General features: G+C 35.2%; 1 protein-coding gene across 2 annotated transcripts in view; it reads right to left on the reverse strand.

The window, feature by feature from the left end:
* Positions 1 to 715: 715 nt before the first annotated feature.
* LOC6640367 (homeotic protein distal-less) overlaps positions 716 to 20,315 on the reverse strand; it is a 32,908-nt gene continuing 13,308 nt past the window's right edge. The window contains exons 4-7 of one of the 2 annotated variants that reach the window (XM_002062924.4): positions 1,605 to 1,746; positions 1,411 to 1,515; positions 1,110 to 1,329; positions 716 to 969 (exon numbers count right to left, since the gene is read on the reverse strand). In XM_002062924.4, coding sequence (XP_002062960.2) covers positions 951 to 969; positions 1,110 to 1,329; positions 1,411 to 1,515; positions 1,605 to 1,746 — 486 coding nt within the window. In that variant the 3' untranslated portion in view covers positions 716 to 950. Of the gene's footprint in view, positions 970 to 1,109; positions 1,330 to 1,410; positions 1,537 to 1,604; positions 1,747 to 20,315 lie in introns of both variants that reach the window. The other variant, XM_023182129.2, reaches the window with a different exon arrangement.

Below are 20,315 nucleotides of genomic sequence, written 5' to 3' on the forward strand. Positions count from 1 at the left end.
TTACAATCAAAAAATGTTTTTCGTTTTTGCCTTTTTGTCATGCCTTTTACAAAATTTTTTATTATTTTATTTTATTTCATTTTTGTTGTGGCTTTTAGTTTTTTTTAGTTAGTTAGTTGTAAAATTATATTGCACAATTTTCTCTTGTTGTAGATGTTGATATTATTGTTGTTGTTGTTGTCTGCAGTGCAAATTAGATGTTTAAACAAAAATTAAAATAAAAGAAAAAATTCATTAATGCAAAAAAAAAATTGTTTCCTTTTTTTCTTTTTCTTTATTTTTTGTTTGTTTTTGAGATCTGATTTTACTGATTTTATTTTTGTTTTTGTTTTTTTTTTTTGCCATAACTTTGTCTGTTGTTTTTTTTTTTATAACTTTGTGTTTTTTTTTTTTGCATTTCGGTTTTGGCTTAGAAAAAAAGGCTTTAAGATCAACAGCTGATTTCATGATTCAATTATGTATTTTGTTTTACTTTTTTTTTTGTTTTGTTTTATTTTTAATTTAAGATTTTAACAAAAGTGAAGGACACGCTTCAAAGTGTGAGGAATGTTTGTTTTTTTTTAGATTTATTTCTTTCTGTTTTTGTTGTTCCTTAGGCTAAATTGTAAAACGACTTTTTGTTTTTTGTTTTTATTATATTCTCGATAAAATTTAATTATTGAAAATGTACAAAAATGTTGTTTGTTTTAATATTTATAATATTTTACAAGTTGCTATCAAGGTTGTTGTTGTTTTTTTATTATTATTATTGGCTAAGATATTGTATGATGGTTAACTGCCCCGTAGACTGTGGCCGTTGCCTCATGTGGCGGCTGCTGCTGCTGCTGCTGATGCTGCGGCGGATGCTGCAATTCCGGATGCAGGCTCAAATCTGAATGCAGCTGCTGCTGGCAGGAGGAGTTGGCCTGCGACCAGGCTACAGCAGCGGGGGGCAGTTGATTCGGGTGCTGTTAAACCGTCGGCCAAGCACTAAACAAAAGCAAGCAAATCCCCAAAAAGAAAAGAGAAAAGAGCAAAAGGAAAAATACCATTTTAGACCAAATCACAAAGAGGAGGGAGGAGAGAGAAGTGAAAGGGTGAAAAGGGTAAAGTAGGATTAGCACACTTACGTTAATAATGAGGGATTCGTTTCGGGCTGATACCAATACTGGGGCACATAACCGCCCATTTGTGGCGGCGGATTATGAAGATGCGAATGCGGATGTGGCGCTGCTGCCGCTGGATGAGGTGGTTGCGGTGTCATTTGCGGTGGTGGCTTATGATCAATCCAATGCGGTTTCTGATCCCAAGTCGCTTGCGTTGGCGGACTGAGTCCCGTTGGTGGGAATTCTACAACAACAACAAGAAACAAACCCAAAATTTTGTCAAAAAACACATCATGGAGTAAAAAAGTAAACTTAGATAACTTACCAGGTGATAACTCAGACACAGGCGTACTTGATGGCGTTGGACTATGTCCGGGAGGTAGATAATGTGATGGGGAACCGCTATTCGAGCCACTGCCGTTATTACCGCCTGTCAAATAGAGACCAAATTCTGTTTTTTAGCTAAGAATTGAAACAATTCCCCAAAAAAGTGGGAGAGATGGGGGGATGGAGACTTACCACCATGCATTTGACTTGGACTATGCTGACCAGGATTTGGTCCACCGCCACCCAAAGGCATACCACTATTTGTACCCGGTCCCTGGGCTGCTTTCATCATTTTTTTATACTTGGATCGGCGATTTTGGAACCAGATTTTCACCTGAAAAATAAAAAAGAGGGAAGACTCTATTTAGTTAAAGAAATTAATGCTGAATCACGATGACAATTAATTAATTATTACACAATTAAAGCATGAGTTTTACATTTGTGACGTGTGAACTAATCCAAGTAGTTACAGAGAGTGAGAGAGGGAGAGGGTAAGGAGGGGGATGGAGAGATTAATACAAATCGACATCCTTAGAAAATGTTAATGATATGTATTAAGAGCATTGAAGCCAACATTGGTGACAGCTTTTCAAACCACTTTTCATATGAAATTAAAAGTGAGCTGCTGCTAAAACTGCAGCTGGCTGGAAAATGGCTCTAAAATAAAAAAAAAAACCCAAGATTTTGGCAGAGTGTGAGAGACAAATAATCTAAGTCAGTAGATTTCGTCATCAAACTTGATTTGGTTTACAATTTTTTTTGTGTGTGTGTGTGCACTTGAAGAGTCAGAAAAAACAAAAAAAAACCAAAATATATATCTGAGAGTTACTTTCAGTTTCCATTTGACGAGTATCTCAAAATGCTGCCTGCTGCTGTTGTATGTAGAACTAATTGTGAGCCAAAGCACTTTACTTCACTTCACTTCACTTCACTTTTAAAAGCCTCAGCCCCTATATAGTATTTGGTTTAAATATAGGTACAATCAGAGCAAAAGCAATAACAACAACAACGCATATCTAATGCTATTTATGCGCTCAGCTCTTAACTGTATCTACAATTTGCAATCTTAAATATATCTACATATATATATATATATAGTTTTTGTTGTTGTTTTTTTTTATATATACTTAAAGCCCGACTTGTTCAAGGTCGTTCTTCGCGCTTGGTTGAATTTTGTGGGCAAATTTCACTGACTGTTTTTATGTTGTCCATAAACAGTTTGAAGAATGTTTTTTTTTGCGTTTTTCATTTGGCTTTTTATTTTTATGTGCATTTTGTTAGTTGATTTCAATTAAGCGATAACCAACTACCGGTATTGAATGCTGTCTAATCAATCTATTTCAGTGTGTTTTTTTTTCTAAATTTTTATTATCGTAATCAATGCGATCAAAGCGATTATTGACAAGTTGGACAAGTGTTGCCCAAAAGACTTTAATAGATTATACAATTTCCATTTAATTCTTTCAATTTTTTTTCTCTTGATTTTTCTCTATGGTTTTTTTGGTTTTGCTTAATCAAGCGGGAAACGTCATTGAAATGGATTTTTAGCTTTTCCATAAGAACAACCTTGATATATCAGTCTTTTAGAAAGCCAAAGCGTTTTGAGATGCTTAGAAGGAAACAGAAGCTCAGACACCACATTTATTACTCTTGGTGTTTCATTTATATACACCCTTTAAATCAATGTTAGATGGAGGTATATTGAGGCTTACAAAATGTAGCCAATGAATGGAAAATAATATTAGGTTAGGCTTTGTAGGCTTACTTACGTAAGTTTTTAAAGACATCCTCAAAATTAGGTAGATAGCATAAGAAAATATATTATTATAAAATGTTTTTCATTTAAAGTATCTTCGGCTTGCTAAAAATATAACATAAATGTTAATCTAAATCGAATCGTGCAATTTAGTCGGCTCGATGTCAATCTTGCAAAAGAAGATTATATCAAAGATAGCTCAAAAAGGTGAACAGGTTGTCTGTATATCAATTTCAAGAACCACCAAGTTCTATCATCTGCAGACTTTGCTAAAGAACTCCAGAATTGCAATAGCCATACCATGTCTTCAACGCTAGAACTAATTGGGAATTACAACTAAGTGGAGCGAAAAAAGTTGGCAAAAGCTACTGAAAACCACCTTTTTGTGCATACCTTTAGGCAGGGCCACCGAGAGGGGGCTAACGCAGTTTTCAGAAGGGCCCGCGATACATCACAGTCGAAAACAGCGGATTTATTTTAAGGGAAGTAGGGGGCCCAAACATGGTTACCCCCGGGGCCTAATTTTCTCTCTGCGGCCCGGAAAAATGTTAATCTTTAGTACTCATTTTACCCTATTGAAGATAGTTTTTTAATTGATACACCTTTTGATATTCCTAATCTTTCTTTAAAACTTTAAAATACCTAGACAAATGTGATTTATATTGGTTGAAACGGTTAGGGCTATATCAGTCTGAAGATTTAAAGTAGTGGTCGGCACGGCCCATTCCCCGGACTAGGGCCTAGCTCTGCCGCAGCACTGCCGTCTCACATACACTGTAAATGCTCGTGTAGGTTCGGCAACGGCACTTCGTAAACAGTTCGACTTGTGCTTGTCAGAAAAAATAATTATTCTCAAAAAACAAATTAGTTCAGGTGTCAAATTATATTTTAAAGTTAAAATTCCTAACTGATTTTTTACGATTTTTTATTGTTACGAATCTTTAATAGTTTCTTATTAAAATGTGTTTCTGACTTTGCAAATATCCCTAAAAACTACTTATGTAGATATACATATCTTTGAATAGCTTATTTAATCCCTTTGAACTTTTCAGTTTATTCTTGAGTAGCTCATCGATTAGAGTAATCAAGAAGTAGTCAAAAATATGATACTATATAAATCCACCCTTTACCAGGTATCTGCTTAGTCGTTGTCTATTTTGAAACTAAGAAATTTGTTTGGGTTTTATTTTTTTTTTTGTATACTTTTTATCGGCTTTGGCTTTGTGTTACGCAAGAGAAACCAAGCGAAAAATATGCGCTCAATGATAAAATATTGTCGAGGTTCGGTTAAACAGCAAAAAAAAAACGAAAACCAAAAAAAAAAAATAAATATATATAAATTTATTTATGCACAAAGTCAGGAAGCTACTGCGGGATGAAATTGTCACAAAAAAAAACGAATATTTTATTTCTGCACTTGAATGTTTAAAACAATTAATAAGTAGTAAACTCATTTTGTATGTATAGACGGAAAGTAAAAGTGTGGCTTGAACAGTTGTCATGAATAACAACATTTTGCCAGAGTTGGCCAAAATGCCAGCCAGACTGTCAAAATGTCAATCAGCCTTATGTCTGGTTTCGTCTTCGTCTCGCTCAGTCAATGTGTTTGACTTATAAATATATATATATACATATACATATATATAGATGTTGGTAAAACAACAAGAAATTAGCATGTCACTGTGTCACTCGAAGATATTGAAGTTGGCTTTGTCTGGCCTTATCCTTTTAACCCACATTTGGTGGTTGGAAAGAAACACTTGCTTGATCACTTCCGCAATATGTCACAATATATTTATGCAGAATTGATGATGGCTAGCCAGATGAAGATGAAGATGAAGATGCAGATGAAGATGATTACAGATGGCTGATGATGCAGCAGCAGCAGCAGCAGTAGAAGCAACAGATGGATCGAGTGCTCTTTGAGCTTTCGGATCTAAATTCGAACCGAGGAGACTTTCTAGCATTCCACTTGGTGAGGCAGGAGCCAACGAACGGTTTTTAGTGACTGGCCAGACACCTGCGTTTCGAACAAATTGTAAGATCATTGGAACTGGTTTCGGTTAAAACCAAAGTGCGTTTGCCTTTCCCCCACCCCACTTGGCTTGGCATTTAATTCATTTGACAGTTGAGCATTTAAAACGTGGGAAAAGATAAGCGCCAATTGATTTTCCATACGAACAAACTGTAGAAAACTCTTTTGGCAAATTGATTAGTGTGGGAGATTTGCTTATGTCTTTTGACAACAAAAATCATATTTCTAATCCTAATCCTGTCTCTTTCTCTTTCTTGCTGTCTCTGAGTGTTTGTGTAATAAATCTTGGGCGTATAACACGCCCCTTTTTGCTGCATCGTAAATAAGCAAAACTCATGTCTTTATTTACTTTGAGAAGTACCAAGACCTCAAATGCTTTTTTGACCAAGCTTGGCAAATAGCTAAGACAGACCTCGGACACGGATGCGCCCGCCACCTAATGACAACAACAACGCCCACCCAACAACAACAACAACAACAATAACTGTGAACTATGTTATACACTTACTTTGAAAAAGTTCATTCGATATAAGCAACTAATTTGTGCTTTGGTAATGAAAAAATAAACAAATCAAAATGCTAATACAGTAGGATCCGACGACGCTCAAGGGACCGACGATTTTTGTCGGCTTATCTGGAAGACGTACTAACCAAAGGCCCTTTCATATAAGTTTGAATTAGAAACAACCAACTTTAGTCGCTATAACCGGACGGACTTTATAAGCGGAGTCATTATAACTTAAATCGTTATTTTTGTTATTTAATTAAGAATCTTATCTGAAACATTCTATCAAAATGTTCAAAAAGGGATAAAACGTTTAAAGAGTCGTGTGTAGAGCTGAGAAGTAAGGGAACTTTGCCCCTTAAAATATGCAATATACTGGAAATGTATTCTTTAATTCAAACGTTTTTTTAACTTTTCATATGCTTAGAAATTGTCTATAAACTATTCTTGTGTTGTGGAGTTTTTTTATACACAGAACTTTTCATAATTTCTTTTTATGTTTAATTTGGGACGCTTTTGGACTGGTTATTGCATATTTTAGGGGGTTAAATTTGCTTCATAAGCCTGCTTTATAAGCCTTATAAGGATTTGCCATTAACATTTCTTAAGTGCTGTTTCTTAAAGTTATAAAATTTTTAAGGAAATCGTCAACACTTTTGGTTGCAATGCACCATTAAGACATAGAATATTGGAAAAAATGATAGAAATATTAGCTTTAAGCCATCAAATTCTTAAAATTTTCCAAGTCTACAATGGCAATGTTTAACAAAAATGCATTTTCTTATGACTTAAGACTAAAAATTTCTTACAAATTTATATAAGAAATAAGAAAAAGTGCATAAAATATACACAATTAATGCAAAAAGTGTTTACATTATGCATTTATTTGACTTGATGAAAGTAGAATTTATGTTTGAAGATTTGAAAATATAAATTTCAAGATTTTCCTAAGCAAGTTTTATATCTCTAACTAGAAACTTAAGAATAAATGAATCAAACAACATGATAAATAGGCTTAGATTCTAGGAAATTGTTCACACCATTCAATTCTTTCATTCTTGGCTATTAACTTAATCAGATCTAAATCAAATGCCTTCACTTTGGAGCCATTTTATGCACCTCTCTTGACTGTTTTTTTTATTTTTCGAAAGCATTGCAAACCATTTTTTCCTATGACATTGCTGCAGTCTGATTAATTTGCCGTCAATTGCCTTTCCACATTACTTGGCCAGGGTATCCAAGCTTTCCCCACAGAAAAAAAACACACTTAAATTTCCTGCTGGTTCGCTGCTGGTGCAAACATTTTCCCATTTTGGAACCCCAGAGTCGGCTTAAACGTTAAACCATCACAAAAAAGCGAAAAAAAAAAATGTTTATGTGGCCTAACAAACGAGCGCAAGAAATGGTTGCAGTTGCTGCTGCTGCTGCTGCTGCTGCTGCTGCAGCTACAAATTTATGGCTACAACAACAAAAACAACGAAAAACAATAAAAGTTTTTCCCCGCATTGTTCTTCTCAGTGGCAACATGTTGCTTGTTACCGCATTTGCTTTGCTTTTCATTCATAAATTCCAAGCAACAAGATTTTAACATATTTTTGTGCACATTTTTAGCTGTTGTTGTTGTTGTTGCTGCTGCTGCTTTTCGGGGCGTCGGCTTCTTCTTTGAATTAGCCAAAAGGAATTGGTTCAATTTTATTTGTTTTTTTTTTTTTTTTTTTTTGTGGCCTCAACCGAACGGCCACTGATCTGACTCGACAATCTATTTTGATCGCACTGCAATAGCCACAGCTTGCGCTTTAGTGCAAAAAAATGTGTGTGTGTGTGTGTGTTTTTTTATATTTTCTTAATTTATGCACAAAACAAAATATAATAAAAAAGTTTATAGAGATAGTGCTGAGTGGTTGGGGAGGGGCTAAAAGTGTGTGGGGGGGAGGCACGAGAGCGGAAGAGCGGTTGCCTGAAATAAAAATAAAAATTTTGATTTATGATCTTGTCGCTGAAGTTGTTCGTCAACACACACACACACACACACACATACACTTGGCCGGTCTGAAGCTGCCGTACAAGTTTTGTGTTTTTTTTTTTTTTGCTGGCGCAACAAGTGCTTTTGGCAGTATAACTCACTCAAAATTCAGTCAGTCAGTTAGTCAGTCAGTCCAAGTGTCCAACGCGTCAGACGCAGCGGTCAGTCTGAGTCTCTGTCTCAGCATCAACCCCTCCCCCCTCCTTCGAGATGACGATCATTCATAAAAGCTAGCAGCAAAACAGCTGAGGCTCACCGCGTGGCAGTTAGCCAGATTTTTATCTCAGCCAACAGCAACAACGAAAAGTAAAAGCCAAGCCAACAAAACGCATTTATTTAATATTACTTATCTTCCATCTCTCTCTCTCTCTCTCTCTCTCTGTCTGTGTGTCTCAAAAAAAAACAATTGTTGTTGCGTGTGGCAAAAAGAAAAACAAAAACCGCTACATAGACCCAGCCCCACCCACTCTCTGTTAGAGGAGGAGGATGAGGAGGAGGGTTGGTAGGCGGGGGTTCTTCTTCTTCTTCTTCTTCTTCTTCTTCTTCTCCTTCTCCTTCTCCTTCTACTTCTTCTATGCTCTTTTGACTGCCATGGTTGACGGATTACGCAACTTGCCGGCCGTAGCATTTTCATTTTATTATTGTTATTATTGCTGTTGTTGTTATTGTTGTTGCTGCTGTTGTTGTTGTTGGTGGAAAATTTGTACATTGCATGCAATTGTTTTGCCGTTGAACAAAAAATTTGTTTATAATTTTGAATGCAAGTGTACAACCGCCGCCAGGCAGGCAATGACTTCAAAAAAAACAGCAGAAAACAAAATAACAACAACAAAAAAAAACAATGCCATGTCGTGGTAACGAAAAAAAAAAAAACTTTTCTTTTGAAAAGCCTTTGTCTCGCCTTGCCTCAACCGCTCCTCCCTTCTCTGGCTGGCTGGCTGACTTAGCTTGGCTGTTCCATGCCCTAGAGTCAAGTGTCACGCACACAGTTCCAGCTTCAAAAATGGGAAAAAAAACTCTTCAGCTCATTAAAGCCACATGCAAAAGGTTTCAAGTTTGCTGCTTAAGTCTTTCGTTTTCATGGATGTTCTTGTTAGCAGCCACTAAGAAAGGCAACCAAAAAACGTTGCTGCTGCTGCTGCTGCTGCTTGGCCTCGTCGAGGTGCAACAAAAGTGATTTCCAAATAAAATCGTTGCGGGCTGTTTTGGGCAACGCCTATCCAAAAAAAAAAAAAAAAAAACCGAAACAAAAAACTCAGGAGAAGGAAAAAAAAACGAACGAACGAAACAAAAAAAAAAGAAAGCAACGAGCAAAACGCTCAAAGGCTTCAAGGCCAGCAACGCAACGCAACGAAAACGCCTTGGACTCCAGTTCCAAACTCCAGCTTGACCAGCAACCACCAGCAACAGCAACGGAGAGTGTGTTGCTGGTCCAGCGCAAATGAACGCAAGTTAACACGCCGATGCCGCCAAACAAATTGAAAGCAAATCGATGCGGCAACAGGCCAACCAGCTTGAGCCCGTGACCAGCATCAGCATCATCTCATCATCAGCAGCAACAGCAGCAGCAGCAACAGTTGTTGCCCACGTTCAAAGTTGAAACACGTGGCCGTAGGGTTCAGGTTGCAGCTTTGACCTCCAACAAATAGTTGTACGCACGTGGCTCTCTCTAGTTGCTTGTTTTAGACCAGCTACCAGCTACCTGAAAATCATGTGAGGTTTCATTTTCACCTGTGCCATGTGGCTGCCAAACGGAATTTCAATTGCAATTGCTGCATATACATCCATATATATTTATCTATATCTAATCTAATGCTCATAAAAGTTAAGAAATTGCAATAGTCTTTGATATGTTTAATGTTAGGCTTGATCTTGGCTTTTAAATGGACTCAACTTTGATTTAATGTGAAAAAAGTGAAACTATTTGTCTATTATTACAGGTAAAGTTGTATTGTCTTTAGGTGAAAAGGGTTGAAAACTGTTTTGAAGCTCTTTAAAAATTAGAATTTTGTTAAGGAAAGATCTTGGAGTAGATAAGGAAGGAGCTTGGAGTAGTTAAGGAAGGAGCTTGGAGTAGTTACTCCAACTTTCAAAATCTTTGTTAAATTGATATGATTACTTATAGCTATAAGCTATATGCTATACTCTGAAATTCAAATATCAATAATTGGCTATATCTTTACTATACAATTTAAATCTGTTATGAAATGAGTGAGAATCCAATATCAAATAAGTTCAAAAAGGCAAAGAACAATGGCTCAAACCTTGTGAAATTTAAGTTTTCTGATCTATTTAATTTTTTAGATTTAGATTTTAATTAGGTTGAAGATTTCGTAGATATATAACTTTTTATTAGAAACTGACCATAAGAATCTATCATAGATCTATCTTTTAGATCTTAGACTTAACAAAAACTAAAAACAAGTTAAAACCTTTTGATTTTGAAAAAGAACCTTTTAGTTCTTAGACTGAAGACTTTAACTTTCTTTAACTGAAGACAAGTTAAAACCTTTAAAAGATAAATTTTCACAATCTTTTCATTAGATATGAATTACAAATTGTTATTTGGAAATTTAAGTTTTCTGATCTATGTTCTAGTTAGGTTGAAGATTTACCAGATACATATATAACTTTCACTTAGAAGCAGACCATAACAATCTATCATAAAAAGAACCTATTAGATGTTAGACTTAACCAAAACTGAAGACAAGTTAAAACCTTTCGATTTTAAAAGATAAATTTTCACAATCTTTTCATTAAATATAAATTACAAAATGTTATAGTTAAAACTGTTATAGTAAACTATGTATAACACGTTTATAGTTACTTTATAGCTTCATCATAAGTTTCAACATGGGAATATAGGGGGGGCAACAGTGGGTTAAAATAAACTGCATACTAAAGTTTACTGATGCTCAGTGAGTCTCATTGGGCATTGTCATGCAAAATATGCCACTTGATTTGACCATTTTTGGTTTACTGCCTTCAATATATACTAGTAGTTAGCTTTTACCCCAGGGAGAGTGCCTAGCTATGCCATTGATCTTTATCAATGAAACAACAACAAAGAGGAAGAGAGACAGAAGATAGGCAAAGGATGGCGACATACTTATGTCTGAATGAAAATGAAGACTGTTTGCCCCAGCTGCATTAATTTATGCATATATAGGCAATGCGTAAAAAGTGAATGAGAATCGGTATGATGGAGAAAGAAGAGGGGCGGGATGGAGAGGGGCTTAGTTATGAGAGAGTTGCGTCTAGCCTAGAGGGAAGCTCTGCTTAATAAACAATAAATATGCAATTAAGCAAGGCCAGTCAGTCTGTTGGCTGTTTATATAAGATGCCGCTGATGTTCATGTTGCTGTTGCTGTTGCTGCTGATGTGGCTTCAATGTTGCTGCCGTTGGTTAACTCTTTCTAATAGCAATTAACGTGGACGATGACGGCAATGTGGACTTCAATGGATGCCTTGGATGCTGGTAATGAGAAATGAGTCTCCACATACTAAGTCTTCAACGGCTATTTCTCTCTTTTTTTTCATAAATAAATAAAGATATTGATCTAATTTCTATATACAGAGAGAGTTTGTGTGTGTGTGGACCAGTTTAACATTTGTTCGATCAACCGAACGTTTGCAATGATTGCTTAATCGTTTCATAAAGAAGAAGTAGAAGAAGTTGTGTATTAATTTGATAAAGTTGTTACACCGACTTGGCCTAACGGCTTTTGGCCTCAACTTGAAGGTAAGAAGAGAAAAATGAAGATGGTTATAATGGTCAATATGGTTATGGGCCTAGCGCGAACTCACGACAAGTCAACTGCATGCCAATAGCCAAATTTAGTCTTGGCCAAGAGACAAATCGAGCATTATACTAACTCAATTAGTGCTTTATAGGAGACGATTCGCATCGACAAGTGAGACAGAGATAGAAATGTACAATTTGTGTTTATAGTTTTCATAGAAACAATTAAAATGGCAATTGAATCTCCCATCTCTGACGTTCGTCGTCATCCGGTCTGACCTGGTCACAGCTCTCAGTCCTCTCTCGGACTTCTTAAAGCTATTGTGCAACAAAAATACAAAATACAAAATAGCAACAACAAATGTTGTTTTGTCTCAATCCGGAAACTGTTCCCAGGTTCTATAGACACTTGCTGCTGCTGTGAACTATTGAACAGCAGCAACAAATAACACACAGAGAAGAGGACAGAAAAAAATAAAGCCCCAGCCAAAAAAAACAAAACTTTTTTATTTCGCATCATGCAATGCGAATGGGAATTTTTGCTTTTTGTTGCTATTCGTTGTAGTTGTTGTCGTTTGATTCACCTGCAAAGCCTTGAAATTTTGTAATTCTAATTTCAAAAACAACTGCAAAAACAAAAAAACTAAACAAAAAACTGACTCAGTTTGAACAAAAATTATTGCAGCACACAGAAAAAATTTCAACAATAAATCGGCGGCAACATTTGATCAACAATTGTCAAGGTGAGATTCTAAGCAGATAGAACAGCAGCAACAACAACAACAACAACAACAACAACAACAACCACAACAACATCAACTCATGACGCTGCAAGTGCAGTTCCAAGTAGTTGCCTTAGGGGCGGACACAACGGCAACAACTACAACAACAACAACAACAACAGCAACAAAAAATGTATATTATTTTAAAAGCAAAAACTTGCACATTTATTCAGCATTGTTGTTGCCGTCTCTCCAAGTTACTTTTTTTTTTTTTGTTTTGTTTTAAACAGTCACTGAAAAATATTAGTCATACTTAATTTAGTTTTGGTTTTGTAGCAAGTGACAGTTAAATAGGTAAAAGGAACAACAACTTGCACACTTTGTTTGCAGTTATGTCATTTTGACTATCTAAAACAGGCAACAAGACAAATGGGTAAAAACTCTTTAGCAACTGTTTTTTTTTTTTCTGTAGCTGCTTTCTGTATATACTTAAAAAATATATACATATATATACTTTTTGGTTTGTCTATTGTTTGGGAAAAAAACCAAACTTGTTTAATATTAATGCGATTCTGTTGAAAAAAAAAATCTATACATTTCTAATACACTGTGACGTGTGCATCTTAATTGAGAAAGAGGAAGAGGTAGAGAGAGGATAAAGGCATTCTCAGTTTTTCAGTAATTGTAGCAAACTGTATTAAAAGGGGGAACAACCCAGTCATAATAATGAATTTAAGATCAAATTCCAAATCAATGTCAGGGGATTCCCGCATGAACTTTCATGCTAATCAAAAGATAACTGTACCAAATTTGGCTAGTAATTGTATGAAGATTATATGAAAATAGTTACTTGACTCTTCCCAAGAACCGAATTCAAGCAAATTCTGTATTGAAGAAGTCTTTGAAATTGAATGGAAATCATTTTTTAATGTTTACTTACTAAAAATGGAACCCTTTAGGAAGTTTTTCAAGAACATGGCCCAACAAATAGTTAATTTTGTATTTATATTATATTTTTAGTAAGTAAACATTAAAAAATGATTTCAATTCAATTTCTAAGACTTCTTTTATATAGAATTTGGTTGTATTGGGTTCTTGGGAACAGTCAAGAAACTATTTTCATAAATTCTTCATACAAGTTTTTTGAAATTTTCTAAGAAGGTAAGGAAAGTTTCATTTAGATGCAAAGAATGTTAGGGTTCTCAAAACTTTTCTATAGAGGGAAAAACATTGGTGGATCTAGGACGACAATCAGGGGAACTTTGCCCCTTAAAGTATGCAATATGCTGGGAATATACATTTCATTTGTTGAGTTAAGTTGTCCATGTCTTATTTAAAAAAAATTAATTGTAAGAGAAGTAATTTCAAAAAGATATAGTAACATATGTACATGTATGTTGTTTTCAACGATTTTTATACATTTTTGTATACCTTGTAAGTCTTTTTTAACAATAATTGTTTGAAAGATTTATTTTTATCTACAGTACATTTAAAAATTTCAAAATGTTTTAAAAGAAGGAACTGTTTGGCTGCTTATTGCATACATTAGAGGGCAAGTTTTCACCTTTTCACCGTCCTACAGTGTACATTAATCGCTTTTTCACTATCTTTTCTTACTTTTCAATAGAAAACTTAAAATACAAAAGTTCTATAACTGAAAATTTATAATTTAAGATTATTTTTAATGTCCTTGCCATAAGTTTTATTACAATTAATATTGATAATGAAATTTGCATATTCTTATGCTTGCAATAATTTCATATCCTATCATAAAATGCAACTCTTTCTTAATTCTCTCCCTTCCCGACTTAGTTTAAATAGTCTCCCATAAAAGTGAGTGCACTTGAAAAGAACATTTTCCACTTGGTTGACCCTCCTCACACACACACACACACACACACACATTCTCTCCCTCCCTTTCTTGTTGACCACGAAGTGCATAGTTGAATATCAAATTGTTAAACAAATTAAGTGAAAAAGTCACAGCAGAAACAAAAACAAACGCAAACACAAACACACAAAAAAAAAAAGATTCCAAACAAAACTCCCTGAACTAGGTAAAAATCATTTTTGTGGTCAGACTGTTTTTTTGTATAATTACAGACGATCCAGATTGAGATCTATAAAAATAGATAGTACAACCCACCACAATACTAAAAAAAAAGTGTGGCGCTTAATTGCACAATTTATATAAGTTTCTCTCTCTCTCTCTGTCTACGTTTTGTTTTGTGTTTAAGTAATTTAAATATTATTTTTACCTGGCCAAATGAAATCATGGTCAACTGACTATTATTTGTCGCTTTACATTTTCCTATGCATTTTCACAAAAGCAGCGATCATGATAAAAAAAAAGAGGAGGAAAAAAACAACAACGACAACAAAACAAAAGAGTGGAAAACTTAACCAAGCGTTAAAAGTTTTGTCTGTTGTCTATTGTTGCTGCTGTTGCTGCTGTTGGATTGCTTTAAAGGTCTAAAGATTCTGATTTCCTATACATTTATGTATGTGTGTGTGTATATATTAATTGGTGTCAAAGTACAAGCGGAAAACGCAGCAGGAGCAGCATCAGCCCAAGAAATGATGAAGGATATTCGAGCATTATAATTGGCATCGCATTTACCAGAGCGACGAAACAAGTGCAGGCCAAATAAGGGTTGAGATTGCCAATTTTACCCTCGTTTTTGAAGGGTATATTGGGTATGAGCATAAGTGAAGCAGTTTCTAACAGGTGCAGTATCTATTAGTCATATTAAGGGGCATATACAATCGAAAAGTCAAAGGTATACAAAGAGTCTTTTAACTTACTAAAGCTAAGCCTATGACTGTCTTCAGATGCAACTTCATTTGATTCTATTATTATCTCGTATAGACTCTTTGAGATTTATAGAAATCATAAAAGGATTCACGAGTCTTACATTAGAAGCATAAAGATATAATACAAATATATGATAAATTTCATATTCCCAGTTAAATAGACGCGATTTCTCAAAACTAACTTCTGAACAAAAGGACTTATGAAGCCACTATCTTATCAATCTCTTAATCTCATTGCAACAGATCCAGAAAAGGATCTAATAGTATGTATCAAAAACCCATAAAATCAGTTTAAAATCGAAAATTGTAAAGTTAAATACCAATATAAGCTTATAAGCTTCAACTTTTGACGCAGAAGCATCATAATCTCTGTTTAGGTTACTAAAAAAGAGTAACAGGAAGGAAACTAAACCCTTACAGGGTATTTTCTATCAATTCCTTAATCTCTTTGCAACAGATCCAGAAAAAGGCCTTAAGAAGGAATCAAAAACCCATTAAATCAGTTCAGAATCGAAAATTGTAAAGTAAAAATCTATTACAAACTTATAAGTCCCAACTTTTGGATCAGAAAGATCATAATCTTTGTTAAAGTTACTAAAAAAAAGTAACAGAAAGCAAACCAAACTCTCACAGGGTATTCTCTAGTCGCTATTTCCGCATATGTCTAACAGGGTATTCTCTCGTCAGTTTTTTCAGCATTGGCCACAAAAATTGCTTTGTTTTGGTTTCATATAACTGCGCTAACTGCGAAACAATTTGAGAACCAATTAAAATATGAGACTCAGAGACAGAGAGAGAGAACAGATGAGTCAGACTTTAGTCAGTCACCACCCACCCAAAGACGAAGGAGAACAAGAAGAAGAAGAAAACAAGTTACAGAAAATTAAAGGAGTTTTCATATGTTGGTTTTTCCTTTTGTTGTTGACTTTTTACGTCTTTGCGACTTCGTTAAAATGTTGAGGCCTCGACCATAATAAAATAATAATTATTATGATTATCGCGTAACTGAAATCTTCATTGGAGCCCAATGGAATGGAGACTCCATCCTTGAGAGGAGGAGCGGTTTTGCTGCCGTCTCTTGCTGTGTGTGTGTGTCAATAAATGAGCGTGTAATTAACCCTTGACAGGCCCCAAAAAACAAAAAAAAAAAACTATATACACACCAGACACTCTGTCGTCTGTACTGTGACTGGGTTGACTTTGTCCTCAGTTGTGTTTTTTTGTTGGCATTCAAACTATGCCAAACTATAATCATAAAATTTTATTTATTTGAATACTCTCACTTGGGCAGGTCTAAGGCATGAGACACTACAAGTTTTTTCTTACCCTCCCCCCACGCCACTAGCCGCTTGCCCTGTCTTCAAGTTTTGTAATTTCCTGAGCATTGCGTATGATATTTATCCGTTGTTGTTCAGTTTCAACGTTCGAAGTGGAAGTGGTGGCCAGTTTTTTGAAAGCATACGAAAAATATTGTGAATGAAATGCGAAACTTGCTTTCAGCAAACCATCAACCACCGGACAAACCATCGAGCAGCAACATCAGCGACAAGCGTGAAATCTTTCCACCAAGATCACGCTGTGTGGCAACATTTTTTTTTTTGGTTTTTCTTTTCTTTTTTTTTTTGTGATGATGGAATAAAGAGATTGCAGGCGATTGAAGAGTTGATGGCTGATTGTAAATGGTTAATTTCAATGGGAAGTGGAAGCCAATGTGAGCAGGATGCTAAAACGAAAGGCTCTCAAAAAGCCAGTTTGCATGAGCTAGACAAAGTTGAAGAGAAGGCCAAACTATTGAAACTTCTTCACATAAAAACATGGGATATCCTGTCATATACTGATACCTCTTTTTTACAAGATCCATCTTAAATATGTGAAGAAGGACAGGAATTTGAAATCTTCAACTATTTTTATTCTAATGATTAACCTTACTACTAACTGCTCTATTTAGAGTCTAATTCTAGTATCAACTTCTCGAGTGAAACTGCTTTACATTTTGATTTGTTATTTCCCACATATTTAACATTTGTAATGCAAATTTATTAATTAGAACGCACAGTGGTTCGTTTAGCTAGATTTGCTGGCGAATTCTTGCAACATTTAAGTTCACATATTGTTTCGAAAACTAGATAAAGAACAATGGAAAATGGTAAAGTGGTAAGTTTGGTAAAAAGTTCTAAGCTTAAAGTGCTTGTGCTTTCTTTTGGTAGTAGACATAAGGCTAAGAGTATAGAGGTAAAGGTAAATGTTAAAAAAATTACAAAAATATTATTTTTGCTTGTATTTGTCGGAGATTGTATTAGGCATTTCTAACAATTGGAATTGTGAGCCTACTTTTAAGGCGAATTGATCAGTGTTGAGTAATGAATAACATGACTGATGTAGAACTGTTTAACACTAGATATGTGCGATGACAGAATACGCTGCCATTGTGACAAACCTAGTGACAAAAATGGAAGCCAATAATGGAAACAACGATGCAGGAATCCCTGAAATTCTCAACTAGCCGATATATTTATGATTTTGACGAAGTTTCTTTGTAAATTTTCGTTAAAATGTTTTAAATTTGGATTCTCAACAAATTGACCTCAGATCTAGTTCATTTTCTACGAATTTTTCCTATCAATTCTTCAACATTTCTCCAAATCATTGACTCTCGATCGATTTAAAGTAGTTAATAGTTTAAACTAAAGAAAAATCCTATAGAGTTTTCAAACTCTAACCATTTAAATACAATTTGAAATCGCTTTTCACTTGCTTTGCCTTCAAAAAATTCACTTTTATGTGTAAGTCTTTATACAGTGGCACGCTTTGTGGGTCAATTCGACTTGGACACTATCGTATTTGTATCTTTCATGTGTGATCTCTCTACCTGTAACAAATTATGTCAACTACAAGATCAGACAAAAGCTAGGCACACGTAGGCCATAGAGAGAGAGAGGGGGGGGAGACTCTATCTATCTCTCTTTAGAAAATATGCAAATGCGGTCAGATCATGATGATGATGATGAGAATTGTGAGCAAAGTGAGAAATTGAGAAACGTTTTATAGCTAGAGCTTGAGTCGCCTCCGTCGCAAGTGTTGCCTGTCTCGTTGCTTACTCTTCAAAAGCTTCAAAGCAATGCATCATTGTTAATGGCAACTTGTTTTGTTGTTGTCGTCGTCATTGCTGTTGTAGTTGTTGTTGTTTTTGTTGCTGTTGCTGTTGTAGTAGTACCAGCATCAACATTGATCAAACTTAATTCAAAGTTCCTGTTACGCGAGCTCACGGTGCAAAATTTCGACATAGGGAGGCAAGCAGCTGTTGCTATTGCTATTGCTGATGTTGCTGGTGGGCTGTTGCTGCTGTTGTTGTTGCTGTTGTTGCAGCAATGTGCGTGCGTTTAAGAAGACGTGCGAGCTGATGCCAGGCAAGTTACATTGTATTATGTGCCATAATTTAATTGACATTGCTCGTGTAAATCAGGCAATCACTGATATATGTATACACATAACGACAACGACAACGATCACGACGACGACGACGATATGTTGCTGCTGCTGCTACTGTTACTACTATGAACGTGAGCAAAGAGCCGGCTACTGGGCAACATCTCTGAACATTTAAATGCGGTCAGCCAGTTTTCATGTTTGTATTTAGCCGTTGATACTAACTAGACACTTGTATTATTTAAATCAAGTTGTGCTAGTTTTTTTTTCTTAGCTTTTTTCTCTTTATTTTTTGCACGTACAGATTGGGTTTTTTTTTGTATATCTTTTTCTTTGCTTTACTTGTATTTGATGTGTGGAAATTAATTATAATTTTTGCAAGTATTTCGTTTTCAAAAATTCCAGTGAAAATGATGTTTAGTAAAGTCCATGACCTTTGAGTATATATTGGCCACCACGTTCATGTTAGGGGTGGAGCAGACTTATATCGCAGTCGAGCAAAAAACCAAGAATACAACAAAAAAACAACAAAAAAAACAAGAAAGAGCGAAGGTGTGCACCGTGGGCGATGCGTCTGCGTCGTCATCGTCTCTGGCTGCGTGCAACAACAACAACAACAACAACTTGCGACTTACGGACTCGTGATCCGCAGCAGCAGCGACAGCAGCAACCAAACACACACTCATAAAGCAGGCGTTGTTGATTTTTGAAGACAGACCCAAAGTAGGACTTAGGAAAACCAAAAAATTGTTAGTCAAACTAAGATTTAAGAAGCAATTGTTTGTATATAGAGAGAAGACAAGGCTAGCTAAGAACTGTTTCTAGATGAGAACTTGCCACTTTTAGCAACTTTTTTTCGAAGCAGAATCTTAGTCTAGACTCTAGAATCAATGACTTTGGTAGGTTTGTATGTTTTTAGTTATTGTCAGAGGTCAGATGTTAGAGGTTGGAGGTTAAACTTGGTATTATTTAATTTATTATTTTATTATTTTATTTATTTTATTATGTATTACTAGCCATCTTTTCAAGTTCTTCTTCAGTCCATTTTGCAATTTTGAAGTTAATTCATAAAAGAAAGTAAAAAGTAGATGGAGTAAAATTCTTTTTAAGTTCCTTTTTAAAGTTCATTTTTAGAAGAAAGTAAGAAAAAGTGCTAGTCTTTCTTGCAATTGTTCTTAAGTCACAAGTTTTGTGCCTCAATTAACATTATTATGTTAATTTATAGAAAAAAGTCCTATGCAGAGTTGTGTTTAATTATCGATATCAAGGCGTATATCGATACTTTACATACATTAACGTATTCTACAAATAATAACTTTTAATAAAGGTTTTTCAACTAAGTAATGTAGCAGGAGAAACGGTGACACTTGCCCTCTTGCTACTCTTTGATCCCGGTATTTTTAATGACTCTCTGAGAGAGAGGTAAGTTTAGCGCGTCTGACGTGTGGGTCGTGTAGGACAGATATCGAGAGAAACTTATTAACTATAATGATAACTATAATAAGTACAGTGAAGAAATGAAGTAAACTACTACTAATCTAAAGCAACTATAACCCGAATCTCCTAAATATTCTGACATCGGTTGATTCATCTACCGCCACCAGTAAATCCTATTGTTATCAAGTATCTTCTTCTACATTTATCCAAGAAATTAGAAACATGACTTTCCTGTCAAAACCATTGACAACATTTAATGGACTTCTTGTTTGGGCCTGAAATGGTTATAGACTCAAAAAATCATCTATTAAAGTCTTACTTTCAAGGTTTACATATGACTCTTCAGTTCTTCTATATCAGTTCTCTATCTATCTGAGGAGCTTGAAATCGTCATGAAGTAGTAGCTAATCAGCTAAGTTAGCTTTTGGCAAAGTTAATCAACA

Source organism: Drosophila willistoni, assembly GCF_018902025.1.
Source record: "Drosophila willistoni isolate 14030-0811.24 chromosome 2L unlocalized genomic scaffold, UCI_dwil_1.1 Seg196, whole genome shotgun sequence".
In the NCBI taxonomy this organism is placed as follows: Eukaryota; Metazoa; Arthropoda; class Insecta; order Diptera; family Drosophilidae; genus Drosophila; species Drosophila willistoni.